General features: G+C 30.9%; 2 protein-coding genes across 2 annotated transcripts; both read right to left on the bottom strand.

Moving 5' to 3' along the window:
* Window positions 1-1,018: 1,018 nt before the first annotated feature.
* Window positions 1,019-3,199, bottom strand: LOC143079061 (uncharacterized). Its single transcript, XM_076254214.1, has 3 exons — window positions 2,898-3,199; window positions 2,423-2,545; window positions 1,019-1,532 (listed from the first exon to the last, which is right to left on the bottom strand). Exons 1-3 carry the CDS (start codon window positions 2,956-2,958, stop codon window positions 1,345-1,347), a joined length of 372 nt encoding a protein of 123 aa, XP_076110329.1. The 5' UTR covers window positions 2,959-3,199; the 3' UTR covers window positions 1,019-1,344.
* Window positions 3,200-3,278: 79 nt separating this feature from the next.
* On the bottom strand, window positions 3,279-18,475 carry LOC143078518 (uncharacterized). The gene is made up of 10 exons (XM_076253380.1): window positions 18,287-18,475; window positions 12,629-12,838; window positions 11,495-11,677; window positions 8,755-8,893; window positions 8,153-8,248; window positions 7,516-7,547; window positions 5,628-6,111; window positions 4,891-5,032; window positions 4,170-4,448; window positions 3,279-3,339 (listed from the first exon to the last, which is right to left on the bottom strand). Exons 1-10 carry the CDS (start codon window positions 18,296-18,298, stop codon window positions 3,279-3,281), a joined length of 1,638 nt encoding a protein of 545 aa, XP_076109495.1. The 5' UTR covers window positions 18,299-18,475.
* Window positions 18,476-18,800: the final 325 nt, after the last annotated feature.

Genomic DNA, 18,800 nt, shown 5'->3' with positions numbered 1-18,800 from the left:
ACTCAACATTCAAGAACCGCATTCAGACTTTAGAACTCAGCATTTAACTATCTTGAAAGAATAAAGAAACCTATGTGATGGATAGTCATTCAGTGGTTGATGGAAGATGGATTTTTAATTATATTTTTACCACAAAATAGGCGCCCTCGTCTGTTCACCCTGCCCTTATTTATAGGCATGTTGTTTGCAAAGCAATATTGCATTATAAGTTACTATGTATTAATCAGAAGTCTTGATCTCAATCAATGGCCATGTTTTACACTTCCATACAGCCTGTGGTGTAAACTGGTAATGTCTCTAGATAATACATGTATATACTACACCCTTAACAGGAGGGATTGTGCTTTAATTCGATGAAATTTTATAATATTTCAATCAGTTTAATTGAAGGCTGGTAACTGCTGTAGTAGTCCTTTGTAATATATGTAGCATTGTCATTTTACTTAGTTGTTTCTGCTACCTTTTCTGACATGGGACTCAGACTTCTTTTAAACTGAGTTTTACTGTATGTACATGTATTACTATTTGTTTGTTTATTCTACATTGGCTAGAGGTATGAGGGGAGGGTTGAGACCCTGCCACATTTTTGTGCTGGTCCCAAATCAAGTGCCTCCGGTCTTTGTTAGTCTTATATGGTTTTAAAATTTAAAATTTTAGTTCATTCACATGTTTCATGAGAGTTTAGTGTGACATCCATTTTTGATGAACTGGTACAGATTTCTGTTAAGCTAAAACCTGCATCCAGGTGCTGAATTTTCTGGCTGTGTTAAAAAATTGATCGCTGGCCTTGTGCTGTAAGTCCTTGTTGGTCAGTTGTTGTGTCTTTGACACATTCCCTAATTTCCATTCAAAATTTTATCCTCCTGAAGCTTACTGTCAAAAAGGTGCTTTTCTGTATTTCAGATTTAAGAAAAGTTGTATAAAGTCAAAAGTTTGATAATAAAAAGCGAATGGAGCTATATAAAGACTTTAACACTGTGTGCTGGTTAGACCAATATAAAACAGTTAGACAAACATGTGATGATAAGTGATAAAGTTTTATTTCTTTCAATAAACATTATTGAGTTCTAATGATTTAATATACATTTCATTCATTAGTTTAAATAGTAACTAATTAAGACAAAACTAAGTTGCCTAATTACTTAAATTAAAAAAAAGAATTCATACATTTTATTCATTTTCTACCTCATTTTTTACACATTTACAACACAATCTATTTTCTCTTGATATATTTCTGCATTAATTATTAGTAAAATTATTGATAAAATTATTTCCTATTAGCAGATGGTCAAATAAATAGGATTTTTCTTAGATTAATTCATAGTCATTTGTTAACACATTACCTTAACTGGGACAAGTTTTATAGTTACAATACCACAAAAAAAATTTTAAATGGAGGATGAAATTATCATAGTTCATATAGGACAACTGGCTCTTCAATTTCTGTAGCTTCGAATTGTTTTGTTCAACCATTTGGGTGTTGATTCCAGATAATGATGGATGTTCTTTAGCATGATAAACCTTTGAGCAACCTGAAAAAAAGTTGTTTTTATTATCTAATTTCAATAATATTTGATGATTTAAACCAAATTCACAATTTCTACACTAACAAAGAAGATCACTTGCATAACATAAAAAACTGTTTCTATAATATACTGTGGATTCATTATTATACGTTGGATACCAATTTTCGTGGATTTTGTGGGCACAGTCAAACCACGAAATTAGATATTCAACAAATGATAATTTTTCTATAGGTTTGTATGCAGACTTCAGCAAAACCACGAAATTAAATATCCATGAATATACAAGTAATTCTTAATCCACGAAAATTGGTACCCACGAAAATAAATGAATCCACAGTAACTTAATTTTTGGATATTTTATCAATGAAAGTGTTAATGAACAGCTTCTTTTCTATCAAGATGTGTAAACTAAAACCTCCTATCAGACTTTAGGACTTGACATTATGTAAAATTGTGGTAATAGTAAGGAGTACGGATATTGATTGAATAATTAATTGATTGTTGATAACACATCATCAGCACAAAAATGCTGTATTGCCAGGCAATGGTATGGAGAATGTTGAAAATCAGTGTAGTATGACATCTCAAATGCATGAACATTCAATTTCTAAAAATGAATTGAAATATAAAGCATTAAATCAGCCTTATTGTAAATTAAGAATATTCTGTAAATTCAGAAGGGTAATTGACTGATGTAAAAATAAAAAAGGGGGAGATAATTACAGTAAATCGTGCAGATGAAGTATCAAGTCAACAAGAGTTTCAAGTGCACTCCCATTTTTTTCTAACTATCTTAAAATAGGTTTTTATTTGGACAATATTGATCTAATTTAATAATTGTTGCATTCTTTTGTTTTATTTGAGTGTACCCAACATCATGTTTTATTTCAAATTACCTTTATGGTTTTTCCAATGCAAATTGTCAACCACAAATTTGGTCTCTTTGAAAAAGGCCGGATCTCTATTCAATGCATAATTCTGCAAATTGCAGGCATTATCATAGATGATTACTGATGGTGCTGTGAAAGATAAAAGGAGATATGATATTAGTTTAAAAATATATTCCTCCTTTCAAAAATTATAGTGAAAGTGCAATAAAAAGAAAAGTTTAAATTATTTTATACATCATAATAAATTCACATCTTAAACTTAATCAATTAACCTATGAGCTGAATCAGTTGACAATACAAAAGAAATGGTTAAAAAAAAAGTGGTTTTTTTTGTCAAGTGGTTGATCTTTTTCCTGTGGGAACATATTCTTCTATTGATGTATATCATTTGAATTAAATGTGTTTTTTTATATTCACTTATCAATAACTGGTATATTGTAGGAAATTGTTGACTGAATATAATTTTAAGTAATTGGCTTACCTTTCTTAAATCTTGTACGGAAAAAGGTAAAGGGTACATTTGGTGATTCATTGCATTGCATAACCTGGAAACCATAACACACACCTGGAGAATATTAAACTCAGGTTTTAATTTCAAAACCGATTTTTCTGAATGTTTATTAAAATGTGATTACACTTTCAAGTTGATCATTCATGTAACTTGTGAAGAAATCCCGAAAAAAATTTGCCATTAACGTTTTTTAATTCCTTTAATTAGATGCAAACAAACAACCTGTTGAAAGATATAAATTCTGAAAAGTTATCAAAAGTATTAATATATCCAATTTTATTAACTATACGACAGAGTTTAATCCATATTATAAACGCTCAGAGAAAACACTTTGGGAGCTCTGAAACAGGACTAAGCATTAATAAGTTGTCTTGTTTGCTTATCTGGGAGGAACACACGATCTTTGTACCTGGTATTGTAGAAGAAAAAAAGATTAAAAATCTTGACAAAGTAAAGGACTTAACCAACATATTAAAGCATATCAATAAAAGTATCATAACACTGGTTTTTTCTAAGGCTTTAATATGTTACAAGTCAGTTCTAAATCAACTTTTTTTCTAATATAGGATTTTGCTATTCTTTTCTATGATTAAACTTTATCTTAATAGAAAAATAAAACAAAAATATGGGGTCACCATTCATTTAAACTCTCAACCTGCTTCCGACAGAAGCATTCATATTGTTAATGTCCTGTTTTGCTGTTGAATTAATAGGAGAAAATTGGTACTATCGAAATAAAAAAAATAACTAAGTTACAGAAATTGCTAAAATTTTACAATTTTTTAGTTTATGTACAGCTTGTTTGAAAACAATAATAAAAAATATAGGTCACAGATGAGTTAAATAGATATTTGATTTCAAATGTCAAAAAGTACATTTTTGTACCAAAGGGAGATAATTTAGAGCATTTTCAATGATATAAACATTTAAAGTCATCTGTGGCCAAACCAAATTGATTTTACGGAGTGATTTTTGTACTATATTATAAAGCAATAAATCATAGTGTAATAAATAAAATTTGTAATGAAAAAACAAGAGTTTAATTTCTACTGATTTTCTTTATACCCGCGATACTCCTTAATATATGCAACAACTTATATTTAGCAGAAAACAACCCATTTATGTGAACAATATGATTTAATAACCATAATTATAGTGTTCAAGCAGGAGATAAGAGAATAACCTATTACATTTTCTCTTTTTGTATGATAGTTCTCTCTGATATAGTGACTTTATACTTATCTTCCTTCAATAAGTGGCTTATCATCATGGTAAGGTTCATTTTCAGTCCAGTTCACAAATGTTTTTTGACATGCTAAACTTGTGGCATCACAGACAACAATGGATGGATTGTCTTTGCAAATGTTACACTGGAATTCTTGGTCAAATGGTATATCTAACAATTTAAGATATTCATACCAACTGTGTCTGAATTTGGTGTAGGTCATTTCCAAAAACCTAACACTTTTAATATCATTCTGATGCTGTTTCCAGATCTGGAAGTAGGTATGTAGAGTGCATCTGTAAAATAACATTAAATAAATGCAGGATTGACACAGTTGTACAGGGAGAATTATGTATTTCTAAACTACATGAATACAAAACTAATTGAAATACCACTTTTGAGTTCATTAGTCACCTGAAAAAAATCGTCAATTTTTTGGCAGCATTATGACGTCATTTACCAGCTAGAGGGGATCACATACATACAATTTTAGTCAGAAAATTAAAGATAAATTGGGTTAAGACGATATGTTAAAATGTAGAATCCAATCAGTTTCTAAACATTTATGTGTAATTCATGAATAACAGAACCGCAAAATGTTTATGAAATATGTAATATATTTACAAACATTAAATGATTTCTGTTGTGTCTAAAGCATTTTTCCATGATATAAACTTAGCACCTTGAAACCAGATGCACTCATTAATAAGAAATCTTAACATGCAAATAAATTAGTACCTTCCATACAAGTAATGCCACATATAATCACGAAATAAACTGTGAGGAATAAGAAATGTTTTCATGTTTAATATAGCCATTTTTCCTCCATCAAACATTAATTTCTCAGAGCAATCTTCATTAGAACAGTCTTTTCCATATACTGAAAAAAGAAATACAAAGACTCAATAAATGTTTTGTCATATTTTACTTAGTCTAAAACTTCTATTTTTCCAAAACAATGGAATAAACAACATTGATTTATTTATTGCAAAAAGTTCTGAATAATAAGCATTTTTTCCCTAATAAAACATTTGATGCTAACCTTAGTAAATACCAATCTTCATAACAGGTAGTAAATTTATTTCACACAACCATAATAGTTTTTGAGTACATTTGTGCTGTATAACTATAACTTTCAATCCAAACAAACATACATCTTGTTAAAATTGTAAATTATGATTAAATTACAATACAACTTTTAACTGTGCAACCTCAATTTGGACAAAAACTTAACATTGTTTTCCTTCAATTCAGAAAACAAATATGAAAAGATAAAGAATAATTTATTACACAGCATCCTCCTTTTTATCCTGTAATATTGGCAAATGGACATTCACCTTGATAAAACTAGTTGGTCTAGGGAAATATTGTGTTTATCTTTATCATTTTTAAATATTTTAACCATTCTTTTATTTACATACATAAATATATAGTATTATTGTGAAAAGTTTACTTCCATTTGACAATAGCTACACCTTTTGCTTTCAGTACATGGTAACGGTCATAAAGGTATATAAAATCATTTTTTCCTTGTTGAAAGCATTCTTCACTCCAACTTGATCCACATGATGGGCAATTTGAGTCTTCATCTGGCCAAAAGTGATAAAATCCGTCTTCCAGTAAAAAATTACTATAATCTCCCGTCAAATACTCTAGAACATGATCAGATGGTTTAAACTGTATTCTTTCTTTTGATACACTCTGGTATGTATATGAAGGAACAGGGTTTTCCTGTGTCTGCTCCACCAGAATTTGAAGCTGAATTAAAGCATCTGGAATTTGTTCTAAATCAGATGAAGATATTAATTTATTAATTTTTTTGCAGTGGTAGCACTGTCTTGACTGACAAGTAAAACACTGCAAACCTGCATTTGATTTTCCAACAACTCCTGGCAAACCATCATATCCAAAAACACCAACCATTGGTTCAGGAAAATCTACTTCCCAAATATCAAGTCCCTAAAAATATATTTACTTTTAATCCTTAGAGTATTATCATGTCTTAAATACAATACCATTTACAAAATGTATCAAACAAGGTTGTGCACATTAAAAAAGATACAAAGTTCTATACCAAATAAAAAAGTATATTTATATTTTAGTTATTGTTCTGGCTTGTGGTCATCAATCACACCTTACAGTATAATTATCATTTCCTCTCCAGATAGTTACCCATTATAATTTAATAAATATAATCCCCGCTTTGTATATTTTTAGGATTTTGAATTGTTAACGCATGTCGTTACAAAACCTATACCCCATGAGTGTTGCTAATCCATTTCCCTGGAGTTTGCTACCAATTAACTCAGGGAAATTCACCCGCATTTTCCTTAGTTCCATGGTTGTTCCTTATGAAATATTGAATTCTGTAGATTATAAATGATGTCTGTATAATTAGATACTTAATCCACTCACCATTTTATCTTATTATGTCGATTATTTGCACTCATTTCAGTAAATGCATCACTATTCTACCACATTGTCAATGAATGGGACTACTGACCTAGCTGTGTGAATAACCCACGATGACGTCACATCGTCTATGATGTAACTCTCACAACTTTGAGCGCAAAATTCGACCCATTTCACTTTCTCTGTCTTTAGATTAAAAATTCTTATATTTGTCTTCCTGTAGAGTTCTACCAAAGGTAGTACCCTATATCCCCTTAAAAATATGTTAAAATCCCAAATTTTAAGAAATGAAAAAACATTACTTTCATGTTCAACTTTGTGGTCTAATTTCTCTAAAAATTGCCAGATTTAGTCTAAGACTGGGGATAAAATTGTTATCTTCTATTAACAACCTTCATTACACTGTACACCCTTTCAGCTGCATCTCACGGTGTACTTAAATACTCTTTTTAAATTCATTTTAATTCAACAATTTTCCAAACTTTTGTAGCAATGGCCTTTCTTGTGACTTTTCAAAGCAGTTTGTTAGGAAAATCTTTAGTAAGAATAAAAATGGAAGCGAAGGACAACAAAAATAAAAAGATAATCATTCATGCCAATTACATAGACAAGGTGAAAAAAAATATAGAGAAGTAAGAAAACAGCACAAAAGCATACAAGTCATTTCATTTTCATATTATCATGAATAAATGACAAATATATTTGTAACTGGTACTGAAAACTATTTGTTTTCCTTCATTCTCTGCTCCCTTGATTGATTATCTTAATAAAAAGATCATTTTATATATCAGTAGAATTTAAAGGCTAATGGATTTAGAAATTCTCTAGATTGTTTACAAGTCTTTATATTTTAGATATCCTTAGACATAAAAAAAAGATCAATCTTTATCAACATCACTGTTTTTTTTTTAAACAAATCATAGTAACCAGTTTTCTTTGAGTTAAACTTACCTCTGTTTCATGTTTCTTTCCATAGCAGTGATCTGCAATACAGATGAGAAATAATAATATATATTTATTAATTGCACATAGATATCATAGAAATTAATGCAAGTGATATAGCACATTTTGCTTAAATCACCAATGCATTTCTTGTGACAGCACTTGCTTTCTTACTGCTTACAAAAACTGCATTCATTTCATATACTTACAGCACATATATTCATTAATAAATAAATGGAGGTTTATATACTGTCTCCTGATCAATTAAAATTATTACCTTTATTTTCAATGTTATTATTTATTAATCAATTGTGTGAGCTTTGTAAAGTACATGTTACTGTCGGACCTTAACATTCATTCTTCTGTTGTCTTTCCTATGGTCAGGTTGTTATCTCTTTAACATATAACCCATTTCCATTCACAATTTTATTCTTCAAAAACTTTAATTGGTCACCAAACTTGTTTTCAAGATGTAAATAAATTGTAAAATTTCAAAATCAGAAAAAATTATGGAAAAGTCATGCCTGTATTAATATAGCTGTTAGTCTGCATTTTCTATGGTTTTTATAGAAAGAATGCAATTGTTACTGTCCTCTACATGTACAATGTACCTTGAAAAGGAATTGCTGACATATCAAAAACTTACCATCAGTTAAAGATGGTGTCAATTCTTCTATGTTATCAGTAGAAGCTATCAGCTTCTGAGTGGCATTAATGTGGATGCAAGTTTTTGATGAGAAATCTACAATTGCAAGATGAAGATCTAACTTGAGATACTGGTAACAAATATGATGACTGTCATCCTAAACTAATTAATGATAAGTTAAGAGTATGATTATATAATGATGAACTACTCTCCTAGGAGTAGCCTAGTCCAATTGTGAAAATAGACATAAAAATTTGTTATCTGTCAGACTAGTCTACTCTCAAAGTAGGTATTATACCAAACCTGATAATAGCTTCCAAAAGAGCTAACCAAAGATTTTGTTTGAACCTGCACTTTCAGGCTCAATGGCTGTGAGATATCTAATTGCTATAACATTTCTTTTATAAAGTTAACATAATTTGCTTTTATAGTTACCATTATTATAATTATTATATGAGCCTGATATGAGCTTGTGTTAAAGGCCATACTTTGACCTATAATTGTTAACTTTTTATACATTGTGACTAAGACTTGGATGAAGAGTTTTCTCATTGCCACTCATACTACATCTTCTTACTTATATTATACAAGTTATCATTTACCATTACTGCTTGTGTTGATAATAGCTGGAAGAGAGTCAATATATGCAGCATTTGCCTCATCACAGGTACAGCTGTAGAGCCAAACACATTCATTAACAAAACTCTTTGATTGTCTTGTAACAATATGAATGTGGTGTTTCTACTAAAACAAACAAAAATTTCAATTACATTGTATACTGTTCTTTCCCAAATGTAAAAAAATGTAAGAAGTATAATTGTGCCCACTGGAAAACATGTCTTTAATTACACTAAATTAATGAACCAAGCTTTGAAAAAATAACAAAACAATGCAAAGGAAAAACAAATGTTTACCATGGTTTACTCCTTAAAAAAAATAATCAATCCAGTTCAGAAACACATGTATCAGTTTCTATGGATAACTAATTTATGAAAAGTACCCATAGGTATGCATAGTCGAAGTAAACGCTGATAAAACCAAAGTAGTGGTATTTAGAAATGGATTTAGACCAGTAGACACTAATTTTTACTATGATAACAAGGAACTGCAAGTTGTTAATTCATATGTGTACCTTGGTGTATTATTACATTACAACGGAAAGTTTTTACATACTCAAAAACGTCTAGCACAACAAGGATCTAGAGCCATGTCATCTTTAATGAACTCTCTCAAACAATTCTTTATCACTCCAGAAGAACAGATGTTTCTTTTCGACAGTATGGTCGGATCCGTCTTAGGCTATGCATCAGAAATATGGGGTTTCCATCGTGCTAAAGATATCGAACTTATTCATAATCGTTTTTGTAGATTTGTGTTAAAATTGGGTCGAAATGTACCAACATGTTTTTTATATGGCGAACTTGGCCATTTACCTCTTTTTATTGTTAGAAAACAAAAAATATTGAAATATTGGTTACATATTATTACAAATAAACCCAAAGTTGTATATGATGTGTATAAACTCTTGTATGACGATGCTATCAATGGTTATGTAAACTGGGCCTCAAATATACGAGATATATTATATGATCTTGGGTTAAACTATGTATGGTTAAACCAAGATGCTACCACAATATGTATAAATACTATTAAAACTCGTATCAAAGATCAATACTTGCAGAATTGGTCAACTTCTATTCAGGAGTGTAGTAAACTGTCATTTTATTGTAGATTTAAATTAACTTTTTATATTGAAAAATATCTTTCTTATATCAATAATGTTAGTCTGTTAACAAAATTACGTAGTGGAACATTAAAGTTAAATATTGAAGTAGGTCGTTATAATAATATTTCTAGAGAAAATCGTTTATGTGAATGTTGTAAAATGTGTGTTATTGAAGATGAATATCATTTTGTTCTTGTTTGTCCAGCTTATAGATCTGTACGAACCCAATTTTTACCAAAGTATTATTGTTCTTGGCCTAATGATCGAAAACTACTAAATATACTACAAGCTTCTAGTAAGTCTCTTACGATTAAATTATGTAATTATGTAAAAGCTGCATGGAATATACGATCAAATATAGTCTCATAACTTTATATGTCATGTCATTGAATTATACTATTGTTCTCTGCTGTCTATTCATGTTTTATATTATGTAATATATGTTGTTAATTTTGCCATAGCATGTCTATGCTTCTGCAATAAAGATTCATTCATTCATTCATAGGAAGTTACATGTTCTTTAATCTATAAGTGTGTGATAAAAATCAATGTACTGTTTATGCCTATAATGGGTTCACTATTGGAACTAAAATTTATCTTATCTTATCTTACAGATTTTACATAGTGCAATCAAATAATTAGGAAATTTATCCATTTTCAATATTTAAATTGGAAAATATTTAAACTGCAGGGCTGGTCATCATGGTCATGAGCAATTTAAAATTAGGAAATTTAACTTGTAGTTAAAAAATTCTCATATCATTTGCATAATATCTATAAATACTTGAATTGGATTGGTCGATTAGAACTTTTCTCTTTGTTTACACTTCGATAAACCATGTTTCTGAAACTACTCTTGTAATCTATTCATGCCTGATACACATCCTTTCGGGGATACAGGTATTTTCAGCAAGTTGAGATTATAAAACAATTGCATTACAGTTGTTTCTATTCTATACATAGACTATATATTATATGAATTTACGTCATGGCAAACCACAACGTCATATGATTGAAAACTTTCAGACGGAAGATTATTTCGTTACTTGTATGCTTCAAATTCGGATAGTATCTAATTTTGGACTTTTATTCAGTTTGTGAGTTAATTGCCTGGTTTACACATCAATAACCTCTAGAAAAAAATGTGTTTAATCCTATAATAAATAAACATTGTAATAAATAAGGGGTAAAGTGGTAGAATCTGTTTCACTAAGTACATGTAGTATAGAAGCTATCTACATGAACATATCAGTTAAATCTGCCTTTATCAATATTTCCTTATAGCAAACTACTAGCTATTAAAGGCACTTGAAAATGTTCACCAATGAATGTATTTTAAAATTTAAATCATGTTTTTTAATTAATAATATATATTTTTTCCTTATGAAACTTTATACATGTATAAGGTTTGACTTATCAAAACTTTATCCAACCATTCAAAACCAGTTAAAATGCACAGACAATTAGAGAAGTTGTATTTGCAGAACAAATGTATTACATGTAACTGTTATACATGTATTACATATATTTCACAAAAAAAGTAAATAGATATTATACAGGATATCATATAACCGCCATAAGTTTCTTTGTTGTTGCAAACCAAAAAAATGTTTTACCAAAATTTCCTGATTCTTTGCATCAAAGTCAGCTATGGCAAATGACATAAAATCTGAGGTGCACGGTGCAAAATATCTGTTCCTTTGTAACAGAATTCTATATAATAAATCCTGATCTTGAGCTGGTATTTCTGAATCAATAGTTGTCCAATCATCATGATCATGGTGATGCAGTAAGGAATTCTGAAAAGATTAAAAAAAACTCTGGTACATGATAATTGTTTTAGATATTATAAAAATTAAGTGTTGACTTAAACTTCGGATCGATTGCAAATATATAATAAACTAACTGTTAAAGAATAGAAGGAACTGATATGGAGTACGAGTTCAACAGATACAACATGTACAATTTAAGCACAATTTAAGATATTTATAAAAACAATTTTCAAACCATTTTATATGTTATAACTGTTACAACTAATTTTAACACATATCAAAGATTCAATCTTTAAACAATTTAATTCTGAATCACCCAAATAATTTTCTACAAATCTAATTGTTGAAAACTGCAAGAATTGCCATTTCTATGAAATTATTTTACATATAAAGGGGAAGATAAATGGGATAAATATACACAAGATAATATCCAGGTTTCCAATGATATAAAAAATGTAAATAACTATCAATGTAGCAAATGAAGTTCACAAATGGTGTACAGCAAGGAGATTATCCCACAACAATTGAACATAAAGTAGACTTATCAAGTGTTAATTTAAAAGTCCTTACAGACAAGGAAAAAGTAAACAACAGAAAGCAAATGCCAAACAACTTACAATTGTTTAATTGTCACAACAATTGTTTAATTGTCACAAACTAAGAGAAATACATCCACTGAGAAACTAAAAAGTGACATGGACATGGTAACTGGTTAAAAAGTCTAATAACATCAGGGGTATCCCCTTATATTCAAAAGATCAGTGAAAACATAACTATTGAAGTGCAAACTTTTACTATGAAAACTCTTTTCTGCAGGTATAAGTTTAAGATTTGTTATTCATTTTTTTTAAAAGGAGTTAATAACATGCTATTTAATATCAACCAATGCAAACCAGATGAAATCTGAAACAAACATTGGTAATCACATGTTTAGAGGGCCAAATAAAAAATAGTTTATAACATGTAATTTAAATTTACCTCTGTTGATTCATGTCTTTTTAATTCTTTGCTATGAGAACACTGATTATCTTTCTGTTTCTGTAGCTTCCTTTTTTTAGTTGTGGATGGTGCTGAATCTAAAGATTTTAATTTGCCCTTTCGAAGCTTTGGAGGAATATTTGAAAAATCAATTTTTGGCTCATCAAGATACTGCACAGTATTCTCTGGCAATGGTTTACTGGTCACTTTCTTTAAAAACATAAATTTATAGTATAATTGTATGAAACAGATTAGAAAACAAAATGGTAAAAGGCAACATCTGCACATGCTCTATTTTGATAAACTGATTGAAAAAATAAGCAACCAATTATAAGATATTAATCATTAATCAAACAAACTGACTAGAATGAGGATCATTAGATAGATCGTCTGTATAGTACAAATAAAAGTTAATAGATTAGTATGGTGCATATTGAGTCAGGTACCTTTATAGCTAGCTGTTCAGTGTGAGATTACATGTATGCTCAGAGTTAAAGGCTGTTATACATTTAAACTATTTTGACCTCTCCTTGGCACTTATACCACATCAAGGTCTGTATAGACTGAGGTTGTTAGACAGGAATGGTCTGTATAGACTGAGGTTGTTAGATATGTACGGTCTGTATAGACTGAGGTTGTTAGATAGGTACGATCTGTATAGATTGAGGTTGTAAGACAGGAATGGTCTGTATAGACTGAGGTTGTTAGATATGTACGGTCTGTATAGACTGAGGTTGTTAGATTGGAATGGTCTGTATAGATTGAGGTTGTTAGATAGGTATGATCTGTATAGACTGAGGTTGTTAGATAGGATTGATCTGTATAGACTGAGGTTGTAAGATAGGAATGGTCTGTATAGACTGAGGTTGTTAAATAGGAATGGTCTGTATAGACTGAGGTTGTTAGATTGGATTGATCTGTATAGACTGAGGTTGTTAGATGGGAATGGTCTGTAAATACTGAGGTTGTTATATAGGAAAGGTCTCTATAGACTGAGGTTGTTAGATAGGATTGATCTGTATAGACTGAGGTTGTAAGATAGGAATGGTCTGTATAGACTGAGGTTGTTAAATAGGAATGGTCTGTATAGACTGAGGTTGTTAGATTGGATTGATCTGTATAGACTGAGGTTGTTAGATAGGATTGATCTGTATAGACTGAGGTTGTTAGATAGGATTGATCTGTATAGACTGAGGTTGTTAGATAGGATTGATCTGTATAGACTGAGGTTGTTAAATAGGAATGGTCTGTATAGACTGAGGTTGTTGGATTGGAATGGTCTGTATAGACTGAGGTTGTTAGATAGGATTGATCTGTATAGACTGAGGTTGTTAGATTGGAATGGTCTGTAAAGACTGAGGTTGTTAGATAGGAATGATCTGTATAGACTGAGGTTGTTAGATAGGATTGATCTGTATAGACTGAGGTTGTTAGATTGGAATGGTCTGTATAGACTGAGGTTGTTAGATTGGATTGGTCTGTATAGACTGAGGTTGTTAGATAGGATTGATCTGTATAGACTGAGGTTGTTAGATAGGTATGATCTGTATAGACTGAGGTTGTTAGATAGGATTGATCTGTATAGACTGAGGTTGTTGGATTGGAATGGTCTGTATAGACTGAGGTTGTTAGATAGGATTGATCTGTATAGACTGATGTTGTTAGATGGGAATGGTCTGTATAGATTGAGGTTGTTAGATAGGTATGATCTGTATAGACTGAGGTTGTTAGATAGGATTGATCTGTATAGACTGAGGTTGTTAAATAGGAATGGTCTGTATAGACTGAGGTTGTTAGATTGGATTGATCTGTATAGACTGAGGTTGTTAGATAGGTATGATCTGTATAGACTGAGGTTGTTAGATAGGTATGATCTGTATAGACTGAGGTTGTTAGATAGGATTGATCTGTATAGACTGAGATTGTTGGATTGGATTGATCTGTATAGACTGAGGTTGTTAGATTGGAATGGTCTGTATAGACTGAGGTTGTTAAATAGGAATGGTCTGTATAGACTGAGGTTGTTAGATTGGATTGGTCTGTATAGACTGAGGTTGTTAAATAGGAATGGTCTGTATAGACTGAGGTTGTTAGATTGGAATGGTCTGTATAGACTGAGGTTGTTAAATAGGAATGGTCTGTATAGACTGAGGTTGTTAGATAGGATTGGTCTGTATAGACTGAGGTTGTAAGATGGGAATGGTCTGTAAATACTGAGGTTGTTATATAGGAAAGGTCTCTATAGACTGAGGTTGTAAGATTGGAATAGTCTGTATAGACTGAGGTTGTTATATAGGTATGGTCTGTATATTCTGAGGTTGTTATATAGGTATGATCTATATAGACTGAGGTTGTTAGATAGGTATGGTCTGTATAGACTGAGGTTGTTGGATTGGAATAGTCTGTATAGACTAAGGTTGTTAGATAGGTATGGTCTGTATAGACTGAGGTTGTAAGATATGTATGGTCTGTATACATGTACACTGAGATTGTTAGATTGGAATGGTCTGTATAGACTGAGGTTGTTAGATAGGATTGATCTGTATAGACTGAGGTTGTTGGATTGGATTGATCTGTATAGACTGAGGTTGTTAGATTGGAATGGTCTGTATAGACTGAGGTTGTTAAATAGGAATGGTCTGTATAGACTGAGGTTGTTAGATTGGATTGGTCTGTATAGACTGAGGTTGTTAAATAGGAATGGTCTGTATAGACTGAGGTAGTTAGATTGGAATGGTCTGTATAGACTGAGGTTGTTAAATAGGAATGGTCTGTATAGACTGAGGTTGTTAGATAGGATTGGTCTGTATAGACTGAGGTTGTAAGATGGGAATGGTCTGTAAATACTGAGGTTGTTATATAGGAAAGGTCTCTATAGACTGAGGTTGTAAGATTGGAATAGTCTGTATAGACTGAGGTTGTTATATAGGTATGGTCTGTATATTCTGAGGTTGTTATATAGGTATGATCTATATAGACTGAGGTTGTTAGATAGGTATGGTCTGTATAGACTGAGGTTGTTGGATTGGAATAGTCTGTATAGACTAAGGTTGTTAGATAGGTATGGTCTGTATAGACTGAGGTTGTAAGATATGTATGGTCTGTATACATGTACACTGAGATTGTTAGATTGGAATGGTCTGTATAGACTGAGGTTGATAGATATGTATGATCTGTATAGACTGAGGTTGTTAGATAGGAAAGGTTTGTATAGACTGAGGTTGTTAGATAGGTAAGGTCTGTATAGACTGAGGTATTTAGATAGGAATGGTCTGTATAGACTGAGGTTGTTAGATAGGAATGATCTGTATAGACTGAGGTTGTCAGATAGGTATGGTCTGTATAGACTGAGGTATATAGATAGGAATGGTCTGTATAGACTGAGGTTGTTAGATAGGTATGGTCTGGATAGTCTGAGGTTGTTAGATAGGTATGATCTACAATAAATGTATATAGAATGAGGTTGTAAGATAGGAATGGTCTGTATAGACTGAGGTTGTTATATAGGTATGGTCTGTATAGACTGAGGTTGTTAGATAGGTATGATCTATATACATGTAGACTGAGGTTGTTAGATAGGAATGGTCTGTATAGACTGAGGTTGTTAGTGTCTGTGTAGACTGAGGTTGTTAGATAGGTATGGTCTGTATAGACTGAGGTTGTAAGATTGGAAAGGTCTGTATAGACTGAGGTTGTTAGATAGGTATGATCTGTATAGACTGAGGTAGTAAGATAGGAATGGTTTGTATAGACTGAGGTTGTTATATAGGTATGGTCTGTATAGACTGAAGTAGTTAGATAGGAATGGTCTGTATATACTGAGGTTGTTATCAGACTTGGGGTAATTGTAATTGTAATCGTTAATCAGCTGTAATTGATTACAATATTTCAAGTAATCATTGTAATCATTAATCAGCCAAAAATCTGATTACATGTAATTTAATTTAATCAATTACTTTTCAAAATGCCCTGTAATCCTGATTACATTTTGATTACATTCTGATTACAATGAAAAAAATCTTGAACTGTGTTTATGGTCAATAAATGAACCTTTTGTTATTCTTATTTAATAGATATTTACAAGTTAAGATAGTTTGGTTTACTTTGTCAAGCATGTTAATTGATTTGTATACTTCAGTAAAAAATAAACTGTTACAATATTAAAAAAGTCATCATTAGCCTAAGAAGGCCTTAGTAAAAGATATTGTACATGTATTCACAATATAAAGATGTACATATATATATTTGATAAAAAAAAACTGTTATATTTAAGCAATATTATATTTTTCTTTAACCCTGAATTATAATCTTTTGTTAATATTGTGATTATTGTAAACTTTGAATTGACAGATAGGAAACCAATTAAGGTTTGTTTTTATTGCAATTTCCAATTGAGTATAGCTGTAGGACATGAATGATAAAAGATTAATCAGACATGTGAAAATTTATCTAATTATAAGCACAAACTAAATTAAAAGTTGGACAAATATCTTGTTTAATATACTAAGCAAATTCTTGTATGTTCTTGGACTGGACATGTAAATTGCATTGACTTATAGTACTTGTATTTTGTTTGCAATTTGTTTAAACAATTCTATTAAATTTTTTCATAATTTTTATCTGTTAACTTTATTTTTCCATATTTTAACTTCCAAAAACTGCACCTTGAAATACATATAAAGTCTGGAAGAGGTCAGAAGACAAACAGCAAACTCTTAAGCCATATTCAATTGAAGTCAAAATGATTCAGAGATCAATGATGATAAAGTGTAATGGGTGACACAATGTTCATGTATGTCTGTAGTGAACTTTTGTGGTTTATTAAATAGATGAAGTTTGAAGTTATCATTTTAAAATATATAAAACAAAATTTTTTCTAAAAAGAACTAACGTTATATTAAACGTTAATTCATTCTCATCATTCAAAATGTTTTTTTTTTTAATTCATTGTAATCAGATGTAATCATGATTACTTTGCCAATGTAATCATTAATTTAATCAGACACTTTCAGAAATGAAGTAATCATTAATTTAATTTAATCGTACAAATGGCAAAGTAATTGTAATTTAATCAATTACATTGAAAGTAATCGAACCCATCTCTGGTTGTTATATAGGAATGGTCTGTATAGACTGAGGTTGTTAGACAGGAATGGTCTGTATAGACTGAGGTTGTTATATAGGTATGGTCTGTATAGACTGAGGTTGTTAGATATGTACAGTCTGTATAGACTGAGGTTGTAAGATTGGTATGAGCTGTATTGTCAGAGTAATCTCGGACTATGAACTGTATAGACTGAGGTTGTAAGATAGATATGAGCTGTATAGACTGAGGTTGTTAGATGATAGAAATGGTCTGTTAAGACTGAGGTTGTTAGATTCTGATATGTACGGTCTGTACAGACTAAGGTTGTTAGATAAATTTGTTAGGTAAGGCAAATATTACCAACTGAAAAAAGCTATGGTAAAAAACTTACAACAAACAAGGAAAAACAACATCTGCTGAATCGACCCCCCTTTTTTCATATCGGTAATGAGAAAAAAACCGGGATCTAAAAAAATATATTTAACAATGTTAAAAAGCAACCGATAGAAAAACTTTCTTTAAATCTCTCAACAACATCGGCAGTGTTAGCTTATAAGTTATAATAAATATACCTTTCTTGGCATCACTCATCCGCGTGTAGAATTATTATTTATTTGTTTACATTTTTCTCATTAACCAATCAGAAACAAGGTTATAAAATTCAGCTTGTTGTGAATCAACCAATCAGATTGAGGTTGAATCAACCAATGAATGTGAGGTTGATAACAAGGTTAATAGATGGTAGACTGCTCTAGTATTATACCTCCTTGAATATATGCCACTTTTAACTAAAATATAAAGGCACAAAACCAGGACATAGGAGCACAGAACCAGGACCGTTTTTCTTATCACCAGCACTGCGTCAGGACAATTCCGTTTAACGAACTTGCACGACTTTTGCAATATAATATTGTTGTAATATACTTTGCATAGTACTTATGACGCATCAGAGAAAAATTAAGCAACAAAACAGTCGTTTTATTGCCGTTCTGATACAATGTAAACAAACCCACCAGCACAGAATCAGGACCCACCAGCACCTGACAGGACCAAATCACCAGCACAGAACGTTCTCTCGCAGGACAA

Source organism: Mytilus galloprovincialis, chromosome 6 (assembly GCF_965363235.1).
Source record: "Mytilus galloprovincialis chromosome 6, xbMytGall1.hap1.1, whole genome shotgun sequence".
Lineage (NCBI taxonomy): Eukaryota > Metazoa > Mollusca > Bivalvia > Mytilida > Mytilidae > Mytilus > Mytilus galloprovincialis.
This window is presented reverse-complemented; position numbering and strand designations above follow the sequence as displayed.